Source organism: Egretta garzetta, unplaced genomic scaffold, assembly GCF_000687185.1.
Source record: "Egretta garzetta isolate BGI_Z169 unplaced genomic scaffold, ASM68718v1 scaffold51, whole genome shotgun sequence".
NCBI classification, from domain to species: domain Eukaryota; kingdom Metazoa; phylum Chordata; class Aves; order Pelecaniformes; family Ardeidae; genus Egretta; species Egretta garzetta.
In genome coordinates this window covers 391,036-408,403 of record NW_009258549.1, presented here as the reverse complement: position 1 = coordinate 408,403, position 17,368 = coordinate 391,036, and the positions used below count along the sequence as shown (strand labels likewise).

Genomic DNA, 17,368 nt, shown 5'->3' with positions numbered 1-17,368 from the left:
TATGCAAGGTAGGAAACACAGGTTCCTGAACAGAGGACAGTGCAGCGCATTTTTACCCAGCCTGTAGTATATAGATCCCCCAAAGTCTTGGTCATTCCGGACAGGTAAGGGTGGATGGCTCTGTGCTGACACTCACAGTTACTGTGGTGGGACATGAGTAGGCCAAGTGCTGTGGGGGTGTATATATGAGGTGAGTAGCTAGCTCATAATTCACGGATGCTATATGTTACCTGATTTTTGGAACAAGTGCTGCATAAACAGTCAGTGCCACTGAAGCACTCACCAGTGCATGCGTTTGCTGATGTTGTGCAGTCACCAGGCACGCCAGGACCGGGTGGGAAGTCAGCACAATGCCTCGAGATACGTTATCGACTGTAAATGTGGCAGGAAGTCATTAAAGATTTCCTGAGCTATTCCCTGGGAAAAGACTACCTCCAGGCTCCAACAAAGTCAGAGGACTTGTACTGCCAGGGCTGAGAAATCAAAAGAAAAATTGCTCTAATAAGCTGATGTCAGCAGCTTCAGCAGGGAGCCCTCTGCTCCAGACGGATCCTGTGCCCATGGGGTTGGGGTGGTGATGGATGACGAGATTTGGGGGACATTGTAGCCCTCTTGCTCCAGCCAGGCTTGTCCAAGTCTCCCTAAGACTCTGGGGACTGAGTTACAGACATAGACAGGTCTGAATCCTTTGTCTCTGAAGATTTCTACATCCCTGTAGGTGAAAATAAATGGCATCTTATTTTAAGAAAGCTGCTTGGTTGCTCCATGAGCTTTCAGCCACAGCTCCAGGAGGGAGATTGCAGGCACCGAGCTCTCTTGGACCAACTGGGCAAAGACGGTTTCCTGCCATCAGGAGGCAATCAGAGACTGGGACAAGAGTGTGAGCAGTGAGGGAAGCCAAACCAGGCAGGTCAGGGCAAGGAGCCCCAGTGTTTGTAGGGGGGTCATTCAAAAAGACTTGAAGGGGGTTGGCGCATGATTTAACGATGTTACCAGGAATTCATGTGATTCTTCTCACTTGATTTATGGGATAACACTCACTTTTGTTGCTTCAGAGATGTCTTGAAAAACATTTATGTTTTACCAGAAATACATTTCGATCTTTTTTTTTCCCCCCCTGAATCTCACCAGCCAGCCTCTGGTCAAGACTCAAAGGCTGTCTCAGTAGATAAAAGGTCTTGGGGTAATCACTGTGCAAATCTCATTTATGGGCTGCGCTTACAGGCACAAAATGTTTTTTAAAAAATTAACTACTAACTCTGTGAGATTATTTATCTGCTGAAAACCTTATTCTTCTGGGTAAGAACAAAGTCATCATACTATGGCCAAGGGAAAAGAGCCAGATAGTTATATTTCACAGTGTTCATTTTCTCACTGGAAAAGATGAGCAGAGTAAGAGACCTTTCTTCTTAAAACAAAACAAAACAAAAAACCCAACAACAGCTAAAAAAAAAAAGTATGTGAGTTCCAGTTTTGAGTCCCTGCAAAAATCCTACAAGTGAACTTTAAAATCAGGTAGTCTGCTATGTCTAGCAACCACCAGTAGACACTTGGCTCGAAGTCTAATTTTGAGTGCCGAGAGCAGCAGGGACAGAAACGAGTAGCTTGAAACTGCCACTGAACTTGATCAAGATGTGTATGGGGACTTTTCCACTATTTATTTTCTACGTGCTATTTCAGTTTAGGACATTTTTTTTCTTAAATGCAGAGCCTTGCTTGCAAGCCTGCCAAAGGTGATACCACTTTTTACCCTGTTGGATCATTTGCTGGTTATTCTGTAACAAGCATGTGTTATTTCTAACACACATAATACCAGAAATAAGCTGTCTCTCTTTTGAAAATTAACATTTATGGTCAGAATGATTTTTCTTTCCCCACAGTGAACAGTTATAGAATTGTCAGCCCCTAAGCTAGTGTAAGCTGGTCTGCCCCAACTTGAAAATGTTTTGGGATGAGAGCGAGCCATGAAACGTACTTTGTCCTATGTGCTTGGCTGTACGAGTGTAGCATACTGCATAGAAACCAGCAGTCCTTTTTCCTCTCATTGTTGATTAAGGTACCCATTTAAATGGCCTAAAGAGTTTTTCTTATCTCAGACTCGCGGTATGTATCTCACATATATGTCTTTGTTTCTTTTCCCACAGGAGAGAAAGAAAATACAGCTGAGAAACAAAAGCATATTTCTCTAGCAGGATTTCAAGGGTGAAAGCCTACCTGCCTGGACTGCAAGGAGGTGCCCTACGCACAGACAGAAACGTTCCCCAGGACTGGTGACACCATTGTTCAGCTTTGCTCTTGCTGAGAAGGTTTCCACCCAACGCTTCAACAATGAATTTCCTCCGGAGGCGTCTCTCAGACAGTAGTTTCGTGGCAAATTTGCCCAATGGCTACATGATGGACTTGCAGCGCCCTGACAACTCCACAAGCTCCCCGGTTTCTCCTGCCATGGAGAGAAAGCATCCGCAGCCACCACAGCCCTCACACTCTTCCTCTACTGGCACCAGCATCTTCAGCTCCATCTCCAGTGCCATGAAGCAAACCACACAAGCGGCTGCAGGACTAATTGACCACTCGGCCAGCCCCACACCGCCTGTGGCCCAGAAACCCAAGATCCTCCTCGTGATCGATGACGCACACACAGACTGGTAAGTCATCATGGTTCTCCCTGATGAATTCAGCTCCACAAAGTTTGGGGGGTGAGAGGGATCTAGAAAGCAAGGGGCATCTGCAGGGCAATATACAGACACTTTCACATCTATGTCACCAACTCTGGCCCCAGGTTGGTGTCTGTCCAGTGACTTGCATAAATGGCAGGTTTTTCTCATATCTTCCTTGAAAAAAAATATTCATTTGGTACTCATTGGCAAACTTCTTCATAGCCTCAATATATGAGCACACATAGGGCTTAGCTGAGCTGTCACATCTAGCAATGGTCCTAAGAGGTCACAGCTGAAGGTGTGTTAGTGATGTGGTTCAGGACCACAGCCTACTGTTTCTGCTGACCCTAAAAATGAAAAGGGACTCAATCTCTCTAGCTCTTGATCTCTCTTGAGCTTTTCTCTGTATGCAAATTTGCACATAAATTACGAAAAGATAACCCAGGCTTACTAGTACTGATAGTAATGACTGGAGTTCCTCCGCTGGTCAAGAGCCCATCACTCGCTAAGTGTAGCAGCTATTGGCAGAAGGCTCTCAGGCTCAGCTAAGCCTCAAATTTTTCTTGTTCATGCAGGTGTCTGTTTAAAAACAAAAGTTTGGAAGTTTGTTTCCTGTGCTACTGGGCAGCAGAGGACACTTTCCAAAGGGTAGGACAACTGAAGTCTTCTGAAATGTTAGAGAAATTACTTACTGCTCACTGTGAACCCGCTTTCAAAATAGTTTGGTTTAGAAAGGTTTCGGGAAGCTGGATGAGAGACTTATTTGGGGGAAAATCCAGAGCATGTGTTGAGGAGATGCTCTCATTTTGTCTGCCAGCTTGTCACAACACAGAAAAAAGGAAAGGGTGGCACAGGCAAGGGGGCTTCAAAATGAAAGAAGCTGGGTTAACGGGTCTTGGCCAAGGGAGATTATTCTATTGCTCTTTTCATCCCATGCCACTCTTCAGTAAAGTTGTCACCTTTGGTCTTCTCTGCTTTCTCAGGAGAGCGGGGACAAGATGGGACCTGCCTCCCTGAGTGTATCTTCACAAAGTAAAAGCTTAGCTCTTAGCTAAAAAGGGGCAGTGACTGCATACAAGTAGGTCAGGCTTCTTCAGACAAGATCAAGTAAGAGAGGGAAAACAGTGGGATTTTGCTCAGAGGAGAAACAACCATTTAACTGAGTGGGAAAGTCCCTGATAAGGTGGTCGTCATATCAAATATTTCACTGGCCTAGTATCTTTTATCACAGCAGCAGCCTCTCAATGCCAGATAGTTCAGTTGGCAACACCAATCTGGCTCAGCCCTGATTTCTCCTCCCTGGGTGCACCTGCAAGCCTTCCAGAAGGCTGATGCTCACCAACCTCCTTCTCTGCTTGGCGTTTTTGCAGTTCCTTGAAGATGCTGCCAGGTGGCAGTCCCTTAACATAGCATTCTCCAGCTGAGGGTGGGAGCGCCTCTAATGCACAGCTCTAGCATCTGGGGCTGAGCCGGCACTGCTTAGTCCAAACACTGTAATTAGAGAGGAAAGCCCTAGCTCAAAGGCCAATCTAGTTTTTCTTTGAGATTAATGGTGCTGAAGGTAGTCTGGGCAGGGGAAAGGACAAGAAGGGGTTGGACTCTGTTGCGGTGTTTTCATGTTTTAAAATACACACTGCATTTAAATCCCTGCCTTTATATCTCCCAGCTGCTGTTCTGTCATGCAGACTTTGTGGTCTGCAAGCTGAGCTTGCCCAAGGAGCAGCAGCTGGGAGATATAAAGAGGAGGTATGGCTACCCATGCTGTCTTCACTCTTCCACTCGTGTGTAAGCTCTCCGCACATCCTGCTGTCTTGGCTATCCCTCTGCTGTCTAGGACTTCTCAGTTTCTACACATGATGGGGGACCCCTTTCATTCCTCCCAGCTGTCTGCCCCTCTATCCACAGACTTGCAGATATCAAATAATGCTGCTTGCAAAGGCTGCCTTGCCTTCCCTCTCTCTAAGGTTGTGAGGACACTGAACAAAATTAGCGTATGCATTCATGACTGTATCCTGAAAGATATATGACATAAAAACCAAGGAAACATTACTAACCCTTGCCTGCCACAGATTTCCACGGGTCTTTTTAACATGGACAGAAACACATGCCTAGAAAGTTCCCCAGCCTAAAAGTAGCATGTGGTCCTTTCTGAGAGGACGTACCAGTGCAACCACTCCAGTGGGCCAGAAGTGCTTCTTGGCAGTTGGTTTTCATGTCTCCAGGAAACTCAGTGAGCCCTTGAGAGCAGCACTGGAGAGCAGTGGCTCCACAGCTCCATGGATGTTTATTCTTGGTAAGCTACTTCTGAGCCATGCCAGTCATCTTCTTGGTCTCAGCCAAGGTGTTATGTGAGCTCAAGCTGACCAGCCCGAGGCAGCAGTGTTTGCTTTTCGAGAGCACAGCCAAAGGAGCTGGTTATCCAGGGATTCTGGCTATCCACTCTGCATCACATACGGAAACAGCCTCAGACCTTGGATGGTGAACAGCAACCTATATTGTTACTTCTGAGCTGGTGATTTGGGGTTTGGAAGAAGCACCGTGTTTGCAATGCCTTCTGCCTGCTCTGGTTCTTGCTACTTGTGAAACCTTTGTATTTGGTTTTCAATAAACCTTTTACTTCTCCTTTTGAAATAGTTAACTCTACTAGGAAAGATCCCCAAGAAATAACTACTGAAGCACTACCTTTATTTTAGGGTGGGGGGCTCCCACAATGCCTCCTCCCCCAGAGCAACTTACATGGGGTTTAAAACAAGGACTGGCTTGTTCACAGACAGGAAGGGTGAGAGACGGTGGAATCTGCCATTTGATTTCTCTTCTCTAAATAAAAACACTTTCTTATAATTGGAGACTGTAGCAATATTGCAAAGCCAGACACTAATTTATCATCACTGTTTGTGTTACAGCAGAAGCAAAGAGCTGCAATTGTGGGTTAGGATGAGGTGTTGCACAAGTGCATGATGAAATGCTCTAAAAACCCAAATGAGCGAGAGCGCGTTGAATGGAATTTAAAGTGACAAACGGCAATGCTTTCTATTTTTAAAGAGCAGCTATGTCTCTGATGGTACCATATAGCACTCAACTTCTCTCAGAAGCCTGGAGGAAGTGAAGAGCATCCATGGGAATCCATGGCCTGTCTTCCTCCATAAAACCCTTACCACTCTTGGCATGCAATATGCTTTGGTTTATTCCAAAGACAAAATACTATAAAAATAATGTAAGCCCCACAGAATATGATCATCTGCTTTCTGCATTAGCAGCACTAAAAGAAAGGTGCATTCTATTAAAAGCAAGGGAACTCACCCAGCTTTCTGTTAAAGTGGCAACGTTTTGACGCATTTTCCATCCTTCTCCAAGACCCTGCTCTAACGCATTGCAAGGAGCTCACAGTGAATCTGCCACACGCAAGATGTGCACAAGAGGAAGACACCGTCTGTATGGCTCCCCCGTGCTCTTGGCTTTGACAGGCAGCCCTCAGAGGGACCCACAGCAGTGAACGGATCCGTGCATCGGCATGCTAGGGAAAAACTCTTGCTTCTCTTCAGTCATTGATGGTACCTATCTCAGCTAGGTAGCCTCCACCCAGAGAATGAGGCACCTTCTTGTGGGCTGGGAGTATCTGTGCCTTGGGAGACTTCCAAAAATTCATCCAGAACTCACCTACAGCAGCTGCCAGAAAAAAAAAAAGGAGCTCAGACGTGAATACATGCACACACGTGCACGTGCAAACACACAGCAAAAGGGAGCAGGACCATGAGGAAAGGGGATGGCAGGACTCCATGTAATGGCAGATGGGCCAGCTCCAGCAGCCCAACCTCAACCAGGAGGAAAACGTCCCGCCTCTGGCAACTTCTTTGCCTGACGCGCTCTTAAGTAAAATCATGCTCTTGCTGGATTGAATTTCTCAGCAGATCAAGCAGGATTTGGTACTGTTAACCCCCATCCTCTGCAAAAGTGCTCAGCTTGCTAGCCTAAATGTTTCATGTTTAGACAGCTTATTTGGGAAGTGATCAAGCACAGTTAAGGCTCCTATTAATAACATATGTTAAAAACATTGCTTTTTGGACCAGACAGCATAACAAGGTTGTTCTTGTTGCATTTTTTAGATATCTTGGTTGCATTTGTGAAATATCTCATGTCACTTTTCAAAGCCACTGGTGTGTTTTGTCCAAATTTCAGGCCGTTTCAAGTGTCTTGCACAAAATACATGTGCCCCATGTGCCACAGTTCTACACGCAAGGATTGTGCCATGTTTCACAGAAAAAAAAAAAAAAGCCTCAGAGGATATTTTAGGAGACACAAAACAGCATTGTTGTTTTCCCATTTACTTTACAGCCAAATCTGCCTGAACATACTGTGTCCAGAAAGTTAAAGATGAAGGAAGAGAAAAACTGCGGTTGATACAGAATGAAATCCTTTTAATATATCTGAAATTGTTCTTCGTTTAATGATAATGTCATGATTCAGGTCTAATTATGGACTGACCTGACAGGATTACTGTTTTATACTGTTCGGAGGAAATTATCAACCCTTTTTTATCAAAACAAAACTATTTTTACTTCTGATAGTACATGGCAATATTGAGCCTTAAATATGCCATTTGTCAAACAATAACAGTCTAATACTGAATTTTAGTAACATGTGACTTCCTAAATCCTAATTTTTTTGGAAGGAATTCCTTTTCAAAAATATTCAGTGAGTGTCATGAGTCTTTTCATCCTTTCAGTAGGCTGAAGATGATATACTAAGGCTCCCATTCAGAGGAATATTTCTGTACATAAGTCAAATATAATGGGAAGTTTTGGACTAGCTTTTGGCTGTGGACTTCATTATCATTTATCTTTATTGTTATTATTCAGCATTGATACTTCAAGCTTGACCTCAAATTTGCAGGTTAAATTGCAAAGTTTTGTTATTTCCCAATATGAAGCCCAAAATCATCTAACATTGTGGTAACTTACAATAAATGATTATGAATTAGCTTTTATTATACAGGGGTGACCTTTTAAGGTCTCACAAGTTCTGTGCAACTATGTGGCTATAATTTGAAAAAACTTACAAGTAAAATTTGTATTTTCACAAATCTGGCTAAAGAAGTTACATTTTTATCATTCAGCCATATCTACCCAGGACTGAATATTTCTATTCCTAAAACTCATGCCAAGTGTGACTTGAGGACAAAAGGAATTTCAGGGAAAGGGGAGGCAAGCTTGTGTTAAACATGTGTTTGTGTGCGTGCATGCGCGCTTGGAAGCAACATGAAGAGTTTCTGTATTCCCTAGCATAGAGGCACAGGGGTGAAAAGGAGGTAAGACTGTCAAATATATTCAATAAATTGCATTTATCGCGTCGCTTTCTAAGATGTTTTAGGTATACCACCATCATGTCTGCCTGTATTTTTGTCCTGCATATGTAAAGCAGCTTGGGATCTAGTCCTCCTGAATGAAAGGTGATACAGAAATGTAAAGGATTAGTATCATTACAAAAATAGACACAAGGAATATGGAAAACATTCCCCACCAGGTTATAAATATGCTAATGCAAGACAAATCTGGGACCTTAATTGCTTTACCAGAGTTCCTATAAATGCATAGAATTTAACCTCAGAATGTCCTGCCTAGTCCTGTACATATTAAAAAAAAAAAAAAAAAAAAAAAAATAATCCCTCAGATGCATTTCTCAAGGTTTGTGAGACAGATTTCTTCTGCCTGAAAACCAGCAGCCCTGCCTCAGTGTTGGTTTGAGTTAGCCTGGCTCCCCTTGCTCCTCAGGTTCAGGGAGTGCAGAAGTGGGCTGGAATAAAATATTGCACAATCCTCAACAAAATGATACCCCTCACAAACAGCTCAGGGCATACCATCTAGATTTAGCAATGTAGAAATGTTTCAGCAATGTACTATTTTGATAATAGGCAAAATAAAATCGCTGCCTCACGTTGTACTTAAAGCAGCCCCCCACCTCCACCTCCACCACCCTTCCTCCCTCCCTCCCCCCCCCCAGCTCTTTGTGGCCAGGAGGAACATGACCATGATGTAGCCTGGGTGGGGGATCAGACCTACAGCAAAGAGTCCTTCCTATCCTGACAGCTTGGGGAAGCACAAAAAGCCGTGCCCAAAAGCAATAGCTCTGCACTAACCAGCGCTTCTTCTCTTGGCGGGGGATGGCTTTGATTACCCCCGTTTCACGAGCAGGAGGTGGCACAGGAAGATGCTGGGAGGCCAGTATTGTGTGGGACTCCATAGTTTCTTCAGTAGAAAGAGTAGCCTGAATGGTTGTGTCTGCAATCGTTAAAGTGCTGGTGGCTTGCCAACCCAGGTCTGCCCCAAAACCAGGCCTCTGGTTCCCTCAGAGAATGGGAGGACTCACAAAAGAAGATTTAAAAATCCCTTCTCCCTTCCTAACCCAAAGCTTCCCTTTTCATGTGCGTTCAAGCCAAGAAAATCCTTCCAGTCCTGTAGGGTGGGACCTCAGACCTCATCAAGGACCTCACCACAAGGACTTCCTATATCCAACAAAAAAAACCAAAGCCGTACCACCATCTCAGCCTGATACAAACCTCTTCAGGAGAGGCATTTATTTCCTTGGTGTGATCCTGTAACTAATAATGCCTCGGGGGTTGTTTTACGGTAACCAGCGTGGGCTGGGCCTTGTGGTTCTTCCCAGAAGGCAACAAAGGCGGTCTGTTCCCACGGCCTGACCCTGGACACTGAGGACCTACCTGCAGCGCAGCTGAGCTGGGTCTCCATTTGGTGGCTCCAGCAAGCCAGGTGGTGACAGCACCAAGGGCGAGATGGTCTCACCCTGGGGAGGCAGAGGGCTGAGTACAGCCAATACTGCACCCCAGGGCTGGAGCTGAAACTTTTGTGGAGCTCCTGGCAAAGTATCAGTGTATTCAGGGCTACCTTTTGACCAAATCCAAAACATAGATTTACCTCTTGGTCCCTCTCTGTCTGTCTGTACAGTGTGGGTACCCTTTCCTTCTTTCTGCACTTGCCTCTGGTCCATTTAACCTGTAATTCAGACCTTGTTTTCTGAGGTGCTTATCCACCATCTTTAGCATCCTGACACCCCCCACCCGTGGCCCAAGATACTCTTACAGAATAAATATTAACTACCAACCAGTCCATCCCACAGTTGAACAGTGCATAAAGGTCTCTGGGCCAAAGCAGGTGTGGACAAAAGCTCCTGCAGGTTGCGAACCTCATCATTTGTGGAGTGATTTTTTTCTTCCCTGTGCCCCGGGCAGTCAGGACTTGACCATTGCAAAAGTCCTTACTATTTGCAGCTGGGAATTGCTAAACTAGGCAGCAGTGGTGAAGGGGTTGAGGGCTGGCCCTTGAAAGGAGAACCTTCCTTGTTTTCACCCCTGAAGAAAAAAGGGCACAAATGCATCTCTCCTCCCCCCTTCCCTCCCCTCGCCTCTGCCTTTATAGTATGTAGGGGCTGGGGGGGTCGGGGCATTCCAGCGGCTGCTGGCCAGTATCCTGGAAACTGCCTCCTTTTTTCCAGTCCCAGCCCCTTTTATGAAGGAGACAATGCGGACATACAGTGAGTGCCTTGTGCATCACTTGGGCCCCCAGGCCCTTTGACATGGGGATTTCGTACAGTGGCTAACTCCCTCCCTCCCTGAGGTCCCCCCACACCCAATCCAGGGGGCTTCAGCCTTGCCTTTTCCAGGCTGATCCAGAAAGAAATTACATGCCTCGTTTTCTCAAGGGGTTTGAGAGAAATATGTGTAATGTGATTCTAGGGAAATAATTCAGATAATTCCAGAATTTACCCATGGATCCCTTTTGGTTTAATTACCTATGTCTTTTCTTCACCATTTCCCTCCCTCTTTCTTCCACCCACTCCCTTGCCCATCTCTCCCCAAGAATCCCACGCATTTCCCCTCTCCTCAGCATGTTTTGCTCTGGCCCCTCCACAGGGTGGGAAAGGCTGCTTCCCGCCCCGGATGAGAAGTGGTCTCCATCCCAAGCGTGGCTTGGCTTTCTTTGCTTGTTGTGTCTTGCTCCAGAGGCACAAGCTCGGTCAGAGGATTTGGAGAAATTTGTAATTACAATATCCCAGTGCCTCTCTTTGGCATGCTCACAGTGATACTGAGCCCATTTCTGGGGTGAAGGTACAAGCCTGCTCCTGAGTTTGTAGCTCAAGATCTCTGTCGAACAGTGATGCCCAAAAAATTGCCTGTGTTCATTCACTTCATAAGGGACTGGGTTCAAGCTTATTTTTTTGCCTGAAGGATGCCTTCCCAGTTACTCCAAGACATGCTATCAGTAATTGCAATGGCATTTGCTATGTCAGCTCCACTGAGGTCTCTCACAGGATCTCTTCCTATCCTAGAAAATTACTTCACACAGGAGCCATTTTACAGGATACCCTGGAGAAGTCACATGAATGTAATACAAAATACCAGCCTGTGCTCAAAGCTGCATAATGTCATCACCTCTGTTTCACCTAGCTAATGGACCTGCAGGAACAGCTTTAAACTTTGAATAACTGCACTCTTCCAGTCCATCAGGATCACTTCAGATCTCTTGTCCCTCCTAGCTGCTCCATCCCTGAGTCTCTGTTTCCCACAGATCGAGAGGAAAACACCGAAGCAGTCTTCTGAAGCAGTTTGGACATGCTCCTTTGCACCAAGATTAAAAAAAAAAAAAAGCAAAGGGAAGAGAGAAGAAATTGCTCCAGAAGAGACACTACAAGCTCTGCACAAATAGCTTCTCCTGGATTCCTGTGCTGAGCATTGGATATTGGCTGATGGTTGAGCACCCATTGCACCTACTTTTGTTTTAAAGCAGAACGAGAGCAAGGCAGATGTAACTGGTTATTAATTGTACAGAGAGAAATTGCAAGATGATCTGTGCTCTCCTAACAGAAGCAGCTTGTGAGTTTTGATCCTTTGCTGTTGATCCTGGAAGCCCCTACACCACGTGCGGGTGTTGCTTCTCTTGTGCCGTGTTTCCCCATGGCGCAGGAGTGGCACAGCCCCAGCTCCCATGCCAGTAGCCCACTGGCCCAGCTTTACCTCCCCTGGGCCTGGTGACATGCAAGGCTTTGACAAGGGACTTGGTGCCCCATGAGGACTAAGTCTGCGTGTTTGCAGACTACGGGCATTAGTACGAAGGAGTAGGGGAGCACACCGATTCGGGCAGCCCTCACATAGGTGCAGTAGAAGCTGTCTCAGCTGTTGGTGACACCAGAGGGATAAACCCAGGTATTTGTGTGTCTTACAGGTGTGTTTGCAGTTTTGGATCAGTGCTGGCATCCCTTGCTCAGACAGAATGCTTTGCAAACACCTAAGGGAACTAACGTTGTCCATGGACTTTCTGTGAATTAGCTCTTACGTAGGTAATTGGAGGTCAATTGATCATTTATTTTTCCCTGCTGCTATTAAGGATACACCCTGTATCTGACAGAAAATTGTGTATATGCTTCCTCTAGCCACGGTTGCTGAGGCAGACTGGGACTGTTTCATGGCAGCTCTGGAAAATAAGCTTTTATTCTTTCCAAATTACTTCATAAGAAGAGGCATCAGGTTTCTTGTGGCCCTGTAATCATGCCAGGGCTGAGGCAGAGAGCAGAAGTTTTTCTGATGCCCTTGCACCCAGAAAATATGCCCTTTTCCAGAACATGAGGCATCTTCATTGCAAAGAGAGAGGGGTTCAGGGCAAGCTTTCTCCCTGGAAGCCAGGGCAGACCTCTGGCTGTTTATTATGGAGTTTTCTCCCTCCCAGCCAGTGCAGCCACATTTAAATGCATTGCCTAGCACTGTAAATCCCACCCAGGAACTGCTCTTGAGCATGGCCATGCAGTTTTCTTCAGTCAAAACATGTTTACATGCTAATTTACTGAGATCACAGCAACTGCACCACCCCATCCGCACCCTGCCTAGCCAAATTATAATGCTGTGTTCTGGTGGGTTGAACATCTGACATGCTTTAAAATAAAGGGATGGCCAGCCAAGTGGTGGTCAGTGTTGGAGGCTGCCCATGATAGGGGGTGGATTTGCAAGGCCGATGCCTTTCCTGATGTCCCAAGTTGGGGGATGCCAAGCAGCACCCCCTCCTGGGGCAGTGAGCTGCTCCTGTGATCACTGGCAGTTGGCTGTGCTGTACTTCTTAGGCAGAAACCTGGAAGAGCCTTGCTCAGGTGGTTTTGGGGCAGAAAGCATCCACAAACATCTTGCACAGTCTCACTGGCCAGAAACATCCATCTTTCTTTCTCCTGCATCCCCACCGGAGCAGCGTGGTCTTCCTTTCCTCCATCCCACATCCACCGTAGGGACCAGAGGCCATTGCACAATACTGACTAAAAGATCTCCTCTTGCAATGGAGGCATCATGATGTTTCTGCAGCATCAGCAATGATTCCAGCTTACTTGAAATTTCAGGAGCCCCAGGGTGATGCTAAAGCCATTTTTCATTTCAACATGATAGCCTCTACTGCCTAGGGGGTCCAAAACCCCAGGTACGCATTGAAAAAAACACCTCATCCATTTCAATGATGTTTCAGTTAGAAGTGTTTCGTTCTTACCCTGAGCTATGTCAAAATGGTGGGCTGACCAAAATATTTGGCTGCAAATTGCTTAGCACCTGTAGTCTTCAGAGACACTCGGAGCAAGTTAACCCTCCGGGAGGGGGAGGGGCGGGACTGTCCTTGAAAGACAGTGATATATTGTGCTGTTAAAAGAAAGTTATCTGAGAGACTGGATGAGACAACTTGTGTGGAAAGAGGGATAAGAAGGAGAGGCCATGCTGTGTCTAAGTCCAGGCCATGCTGGATGTGCCCTCTGTGTGACTACCCATGAGCAGAGACAGTTTTCGAGAGATGGGAGAGAGGATTTTTTAACCATGTGAAGGCTGATTTCCTGGACTAGGCAGTGGAAGCCTCTTTGCTCCATCTGTACCAGGCTGAAGACTGTGGTTAATCACACTTCATTACAAGCTGAAGCAAAGCAGCACCAAGGAGTTTGCAACCAGCTGGTTGGCAAAGAGGAGAGGCCATAGAGGGGGGAAGTATATTTCTTACATGTGGGTAAGGAGTATACATTATGAGCGTGCTGGGAATAAAACCAAGCTTGTACCAGTGAATAGTGAGCCTCAAATTTCCGACCAGTTCCTGTGGGCCCACTTAAAGCTTATTCCAGTTTTTGAGGTCACTGGTTCCAGCAATATCCCCAATGTTTAAGAGCGAGGAATGTTGCCAGACCCTCTAAAGCCATGCCTCCAGAAATATGATGGAATTATTAAGTGCATTTAGCGTTCCTGTTTATTGTTAGAGGCGTGATGTCTCAGCTTGTCTGTTGAATTGCTTTTTTTCATGCAACACTCATAAATTCAAAAAAAGGAGGAAAAATGGCCAGAGCCCTGCTTTTTATACTGGACAGGGGTTGTTCAAGCCACTTGGTCTTGGACACGCCTGGCTGCTACACTGTCCCTCCCTGACATCTAGGCAGAGGTCTTATTAGCACCATGATGATGGATGGGCTGTATGGGAAGGGAAGCATGATACAGCCATCAGATATCCTTCTTAAAATGAAGCAGAAAACTTTTGACATTTTTTATGTCTTTTTCTAATAAAATGAAAACTTTTGACTTGGTTTTGAGCCAGAATGACAAACCAAAACAACTTTTTTTATTTACATTTCACATTTCTAGGGGAGAGGAGCATTCAGCTGAAAACTGGTGTGTTTCAGCCATGGGGAAAACTGCCTTCCTACCGTCTCTCCTTTTTTTACTGGAATAAATAGACACATAGTAAAAATGTAAGCCAGCTTCTTTTTTTGCTAATACTATAAAATAGGGAGCAAAGCCGGCTTCCCCTCATTTTCCTTTACTTCTTTATTCTGTCCTCTCTTTGCCAATTGGAAACAGAATGCAGAGAGTTACTTTGTCTCTGGAAACAGCTCTTGCAGGGCTAAAGTGTGTTTTCAATGCTTTCCAAATAGAAGAGCTTTTTGGAACCTACATGGTCTTCCTGAAGTTTTAGGGGGGAGGTCTGAGAAAATAAATTTGTATTTTCTTCTGTCAAGCTTGTTTGGTGAGGGGAAGAATTGGGGAGAAATGCTCACAAGGAAAACTATATTGGCAATTTCCCTGCTGGCTGATCAACATAAGGGGCATTATACACAAATATGAATAAAAAATCTACAGCTGCCTGCCCTTTTCCCATGTTTTCTTCTCCAACACTACTGTCAGCCTTCCTCTCTCACAAACAACCAATCCTTCCGAAAGTGCTTTGTTGTCTGCATAACGTAGGCAGCTAGGAGCAGAGGTGGTGGAAGGTGTATGTCCTTCTCATGACACTGCTCAACTCCAAAGCAAACACAGTTTCTCAGTTCAGGAGAAGAGATCCTTCATTAGTGACTCTGTAGAAGCAGATACTGTTTCTCTAAATCAGTAGCAGAAAGGCAAACAGAAGCAAAAAGCAGCTCTGTAAGGAGAGAGCAAGAGAACAGGCTTTACAAGTACTTTAGCTGTGATGATAAAGATCCTCACTCAACATCAGAAGAAGTTTCCAATGTCATGCCATATGTTTCTCTCCTTCTTTTACAGAATAAAGATTGAGTATTAAATGAAATACAGCAAGGAATCATTGATTAGAGTTGTTGCTCTGGAAAAGATTAGGAGAGCATTTGGTTTTCAGTTTGAAAATAAAACAAAAAAGTCACAAGCTTTGAAGGAACTTTCCAATGTGGTTTTCATCTGGCTTGGCAGGTTTCTTCTGGAGAACAAAAAGCTGAAAGAAGATAGGAATTAAGAAAACATGCTGTGACCCGGATAGAAATTCTTCAGCAAAAAGGGAAATACAGAAGCAAAACAGTATGTAATTAAAGCCAAATTTCTTCTTTGACCATGTCTCTCTCTCTCTTTTGTTCTGTAGGGCCAAATATTTCCAGGGGAAGAAGGTCAATGGAGAATTTGATATCCGAGTGGAACAGGTCAGTGACAACTGAATTTGGCTCTAAGAAATGTGTGTGGACAGGGCTGAGGTCTTAATGGCAGCTAATCTGTGGATATTTCTTCTCTTGAAGAAAGGAACTAATGAGGAGTTTTAAGACGTCCATTTTATAGAATTGTGAAAGCTATAAATGAAAATATCTTATTGTGCCATCCCTCCATGCTCCCTACCTTTGCAGAATCAGTTGCTATTTCACCTTAAAATTAGATTTTCTGTTCTGGTGATTGATAGGATTATAATTTCTTCCATTGGAAGAATACCTCACAGCTCCCCATATATGCCTGAAAAGGTATAAAGCCAGTATGCCACAGTACACGTTGGTGATGTTATGCTCGACATGTGAGCTACACAAGTCTTCTGATTTACCTTGATTTCAGCCTCTAAACTTTGATTTCAGCATTCAAAATAACTACATATGGCAAAATCTTTTTATGTGTTGAAAATCCATAGGAACAGTAAGGAGGTTCATGGCCTGTTTTCTGATGTGCTCTGCAGGGCATTGAACAAATTCTCTGTTTCTCTGTTAGCCTTGGCACCAGCCATTCATTTCAGTTGAAAACTCTTCATGTTGGGGTCCATCTCCTCCTCTCTGTGTTGGTGCAGTGTCTGTCAAAATGAAGTCCAAGTATTGGCCGAGACTTTGAATGCTGTTGTCAAAGTAGAAATTATTATTAATAATCACTTGCAGGTGCCTGACTTGAAAGCAGGCATAAGAAGAGAGAGATGCAGAGATGAGGTGGTGATCCTGAAGGAATCTTATGCTTGTTTATTAGGGCTATCAAACTTCTTGGATGGATAAAGAAAGCTGGTGAATGTTGTCTGAATGACATATTTTCTGTCTTTATAAAGCTGTTGATTCTGGATCATGTGTGTTTATATACACACACGCTCATGTGTGTTTATAGAATTATTAATGTGCTGGTTTTCAAGACTTTCTCAGGACCCATTGCCCTTGGTAAGGTGTTCCTTCTCTTTTCAAAGGGGTTCTGTCCAGTTGCCTAGGACTATACATGAGCATACATGTTCTGATCAAAGGCTGTGTCTGAGACAGAGAAGTTAGCAAGTCATTTTTTTGCAACTATGATACTATGAAGAGTTCATTTTCCTCTTTTTATTGGTATCATGCTTGTCAGTACAGGGTGGTATTAGCAAGAACAATTCTAACTTGCACTTCCTTATCAAAGTCTTTATTTTGCTGGCTGCCTCGTTAAATGTCCTAAAAGAGAATAGGAAAAAAAAATCACACTCCTCACACAGAAGCATGGAATCAAATAATAATTCAGATTTGCCTTCCAAACCTCTGATCCAACCTGCTTTGCTCCTCAAAGCAGGGTCAGCTTCAAAGCTAGGCCTGGTACTCTTCAAAATGACCTGTTATTTCTTTCCTAAACCTCCAGCCTCTGCCTTTCCCTTCATAGTCCTTCTCCTCAAAAGTTATTGCACCTGAGGTCCTTATTAAGCAACTATCTTCAAATGGTTGGTGAGTGGACAAGGGCAGAAATGGACTCTTGATCCCTGATGGGTTAAACCCGGTAATGACCCTCATCATCATCACTAGGTAGCTTAGCACATTTCCCTGAAGAGTCTTTCAGGGAGACTTTCCCGGTCTGTCTCTTGAAACCCTTCACGTAGGCTGAATGTCCATATTTGAGACGAGGCACCAAATTGCTCCAAGAAAAAACCATAAAGCTGGTGTGACTCTGCTGGTGAGGACCATTGCCAGGCCCCTTGCAGCCTTCTTTAAATACTCAG

At 44.7% G+C, this 17,368-nt stretch overlaps 1 protein-coding gene across 2 annotated transcripts in view; it reads left to right on the top strand.

Moving 5' to 3' along the window:
* Positions 1 to 2,328: 2,328 nt before the first annotated feature.
* SYN3 (synapsin III) overlaps positions 2,329 to 17,368 on the top strand; it is a 186,641-nt gene continuing 171,601 nt past the window's right edge. For both annotated transcript variants that reach the window (XM_009647801.2, XM_009647800.2), the window contains exons 1-2: positions 2,329 to 2,645; positions 15,539 to 15,596. In XM_009647801.2, coding sequence (XP_009646096.1) covers positions 2,329 to 2,645; positions 15,539 to 15,596 — 375 coding nt within the window. The remainder of the gene's footprint in view (positions 2,646 to 15,538; positions 15,597 to 17,368) is intronic.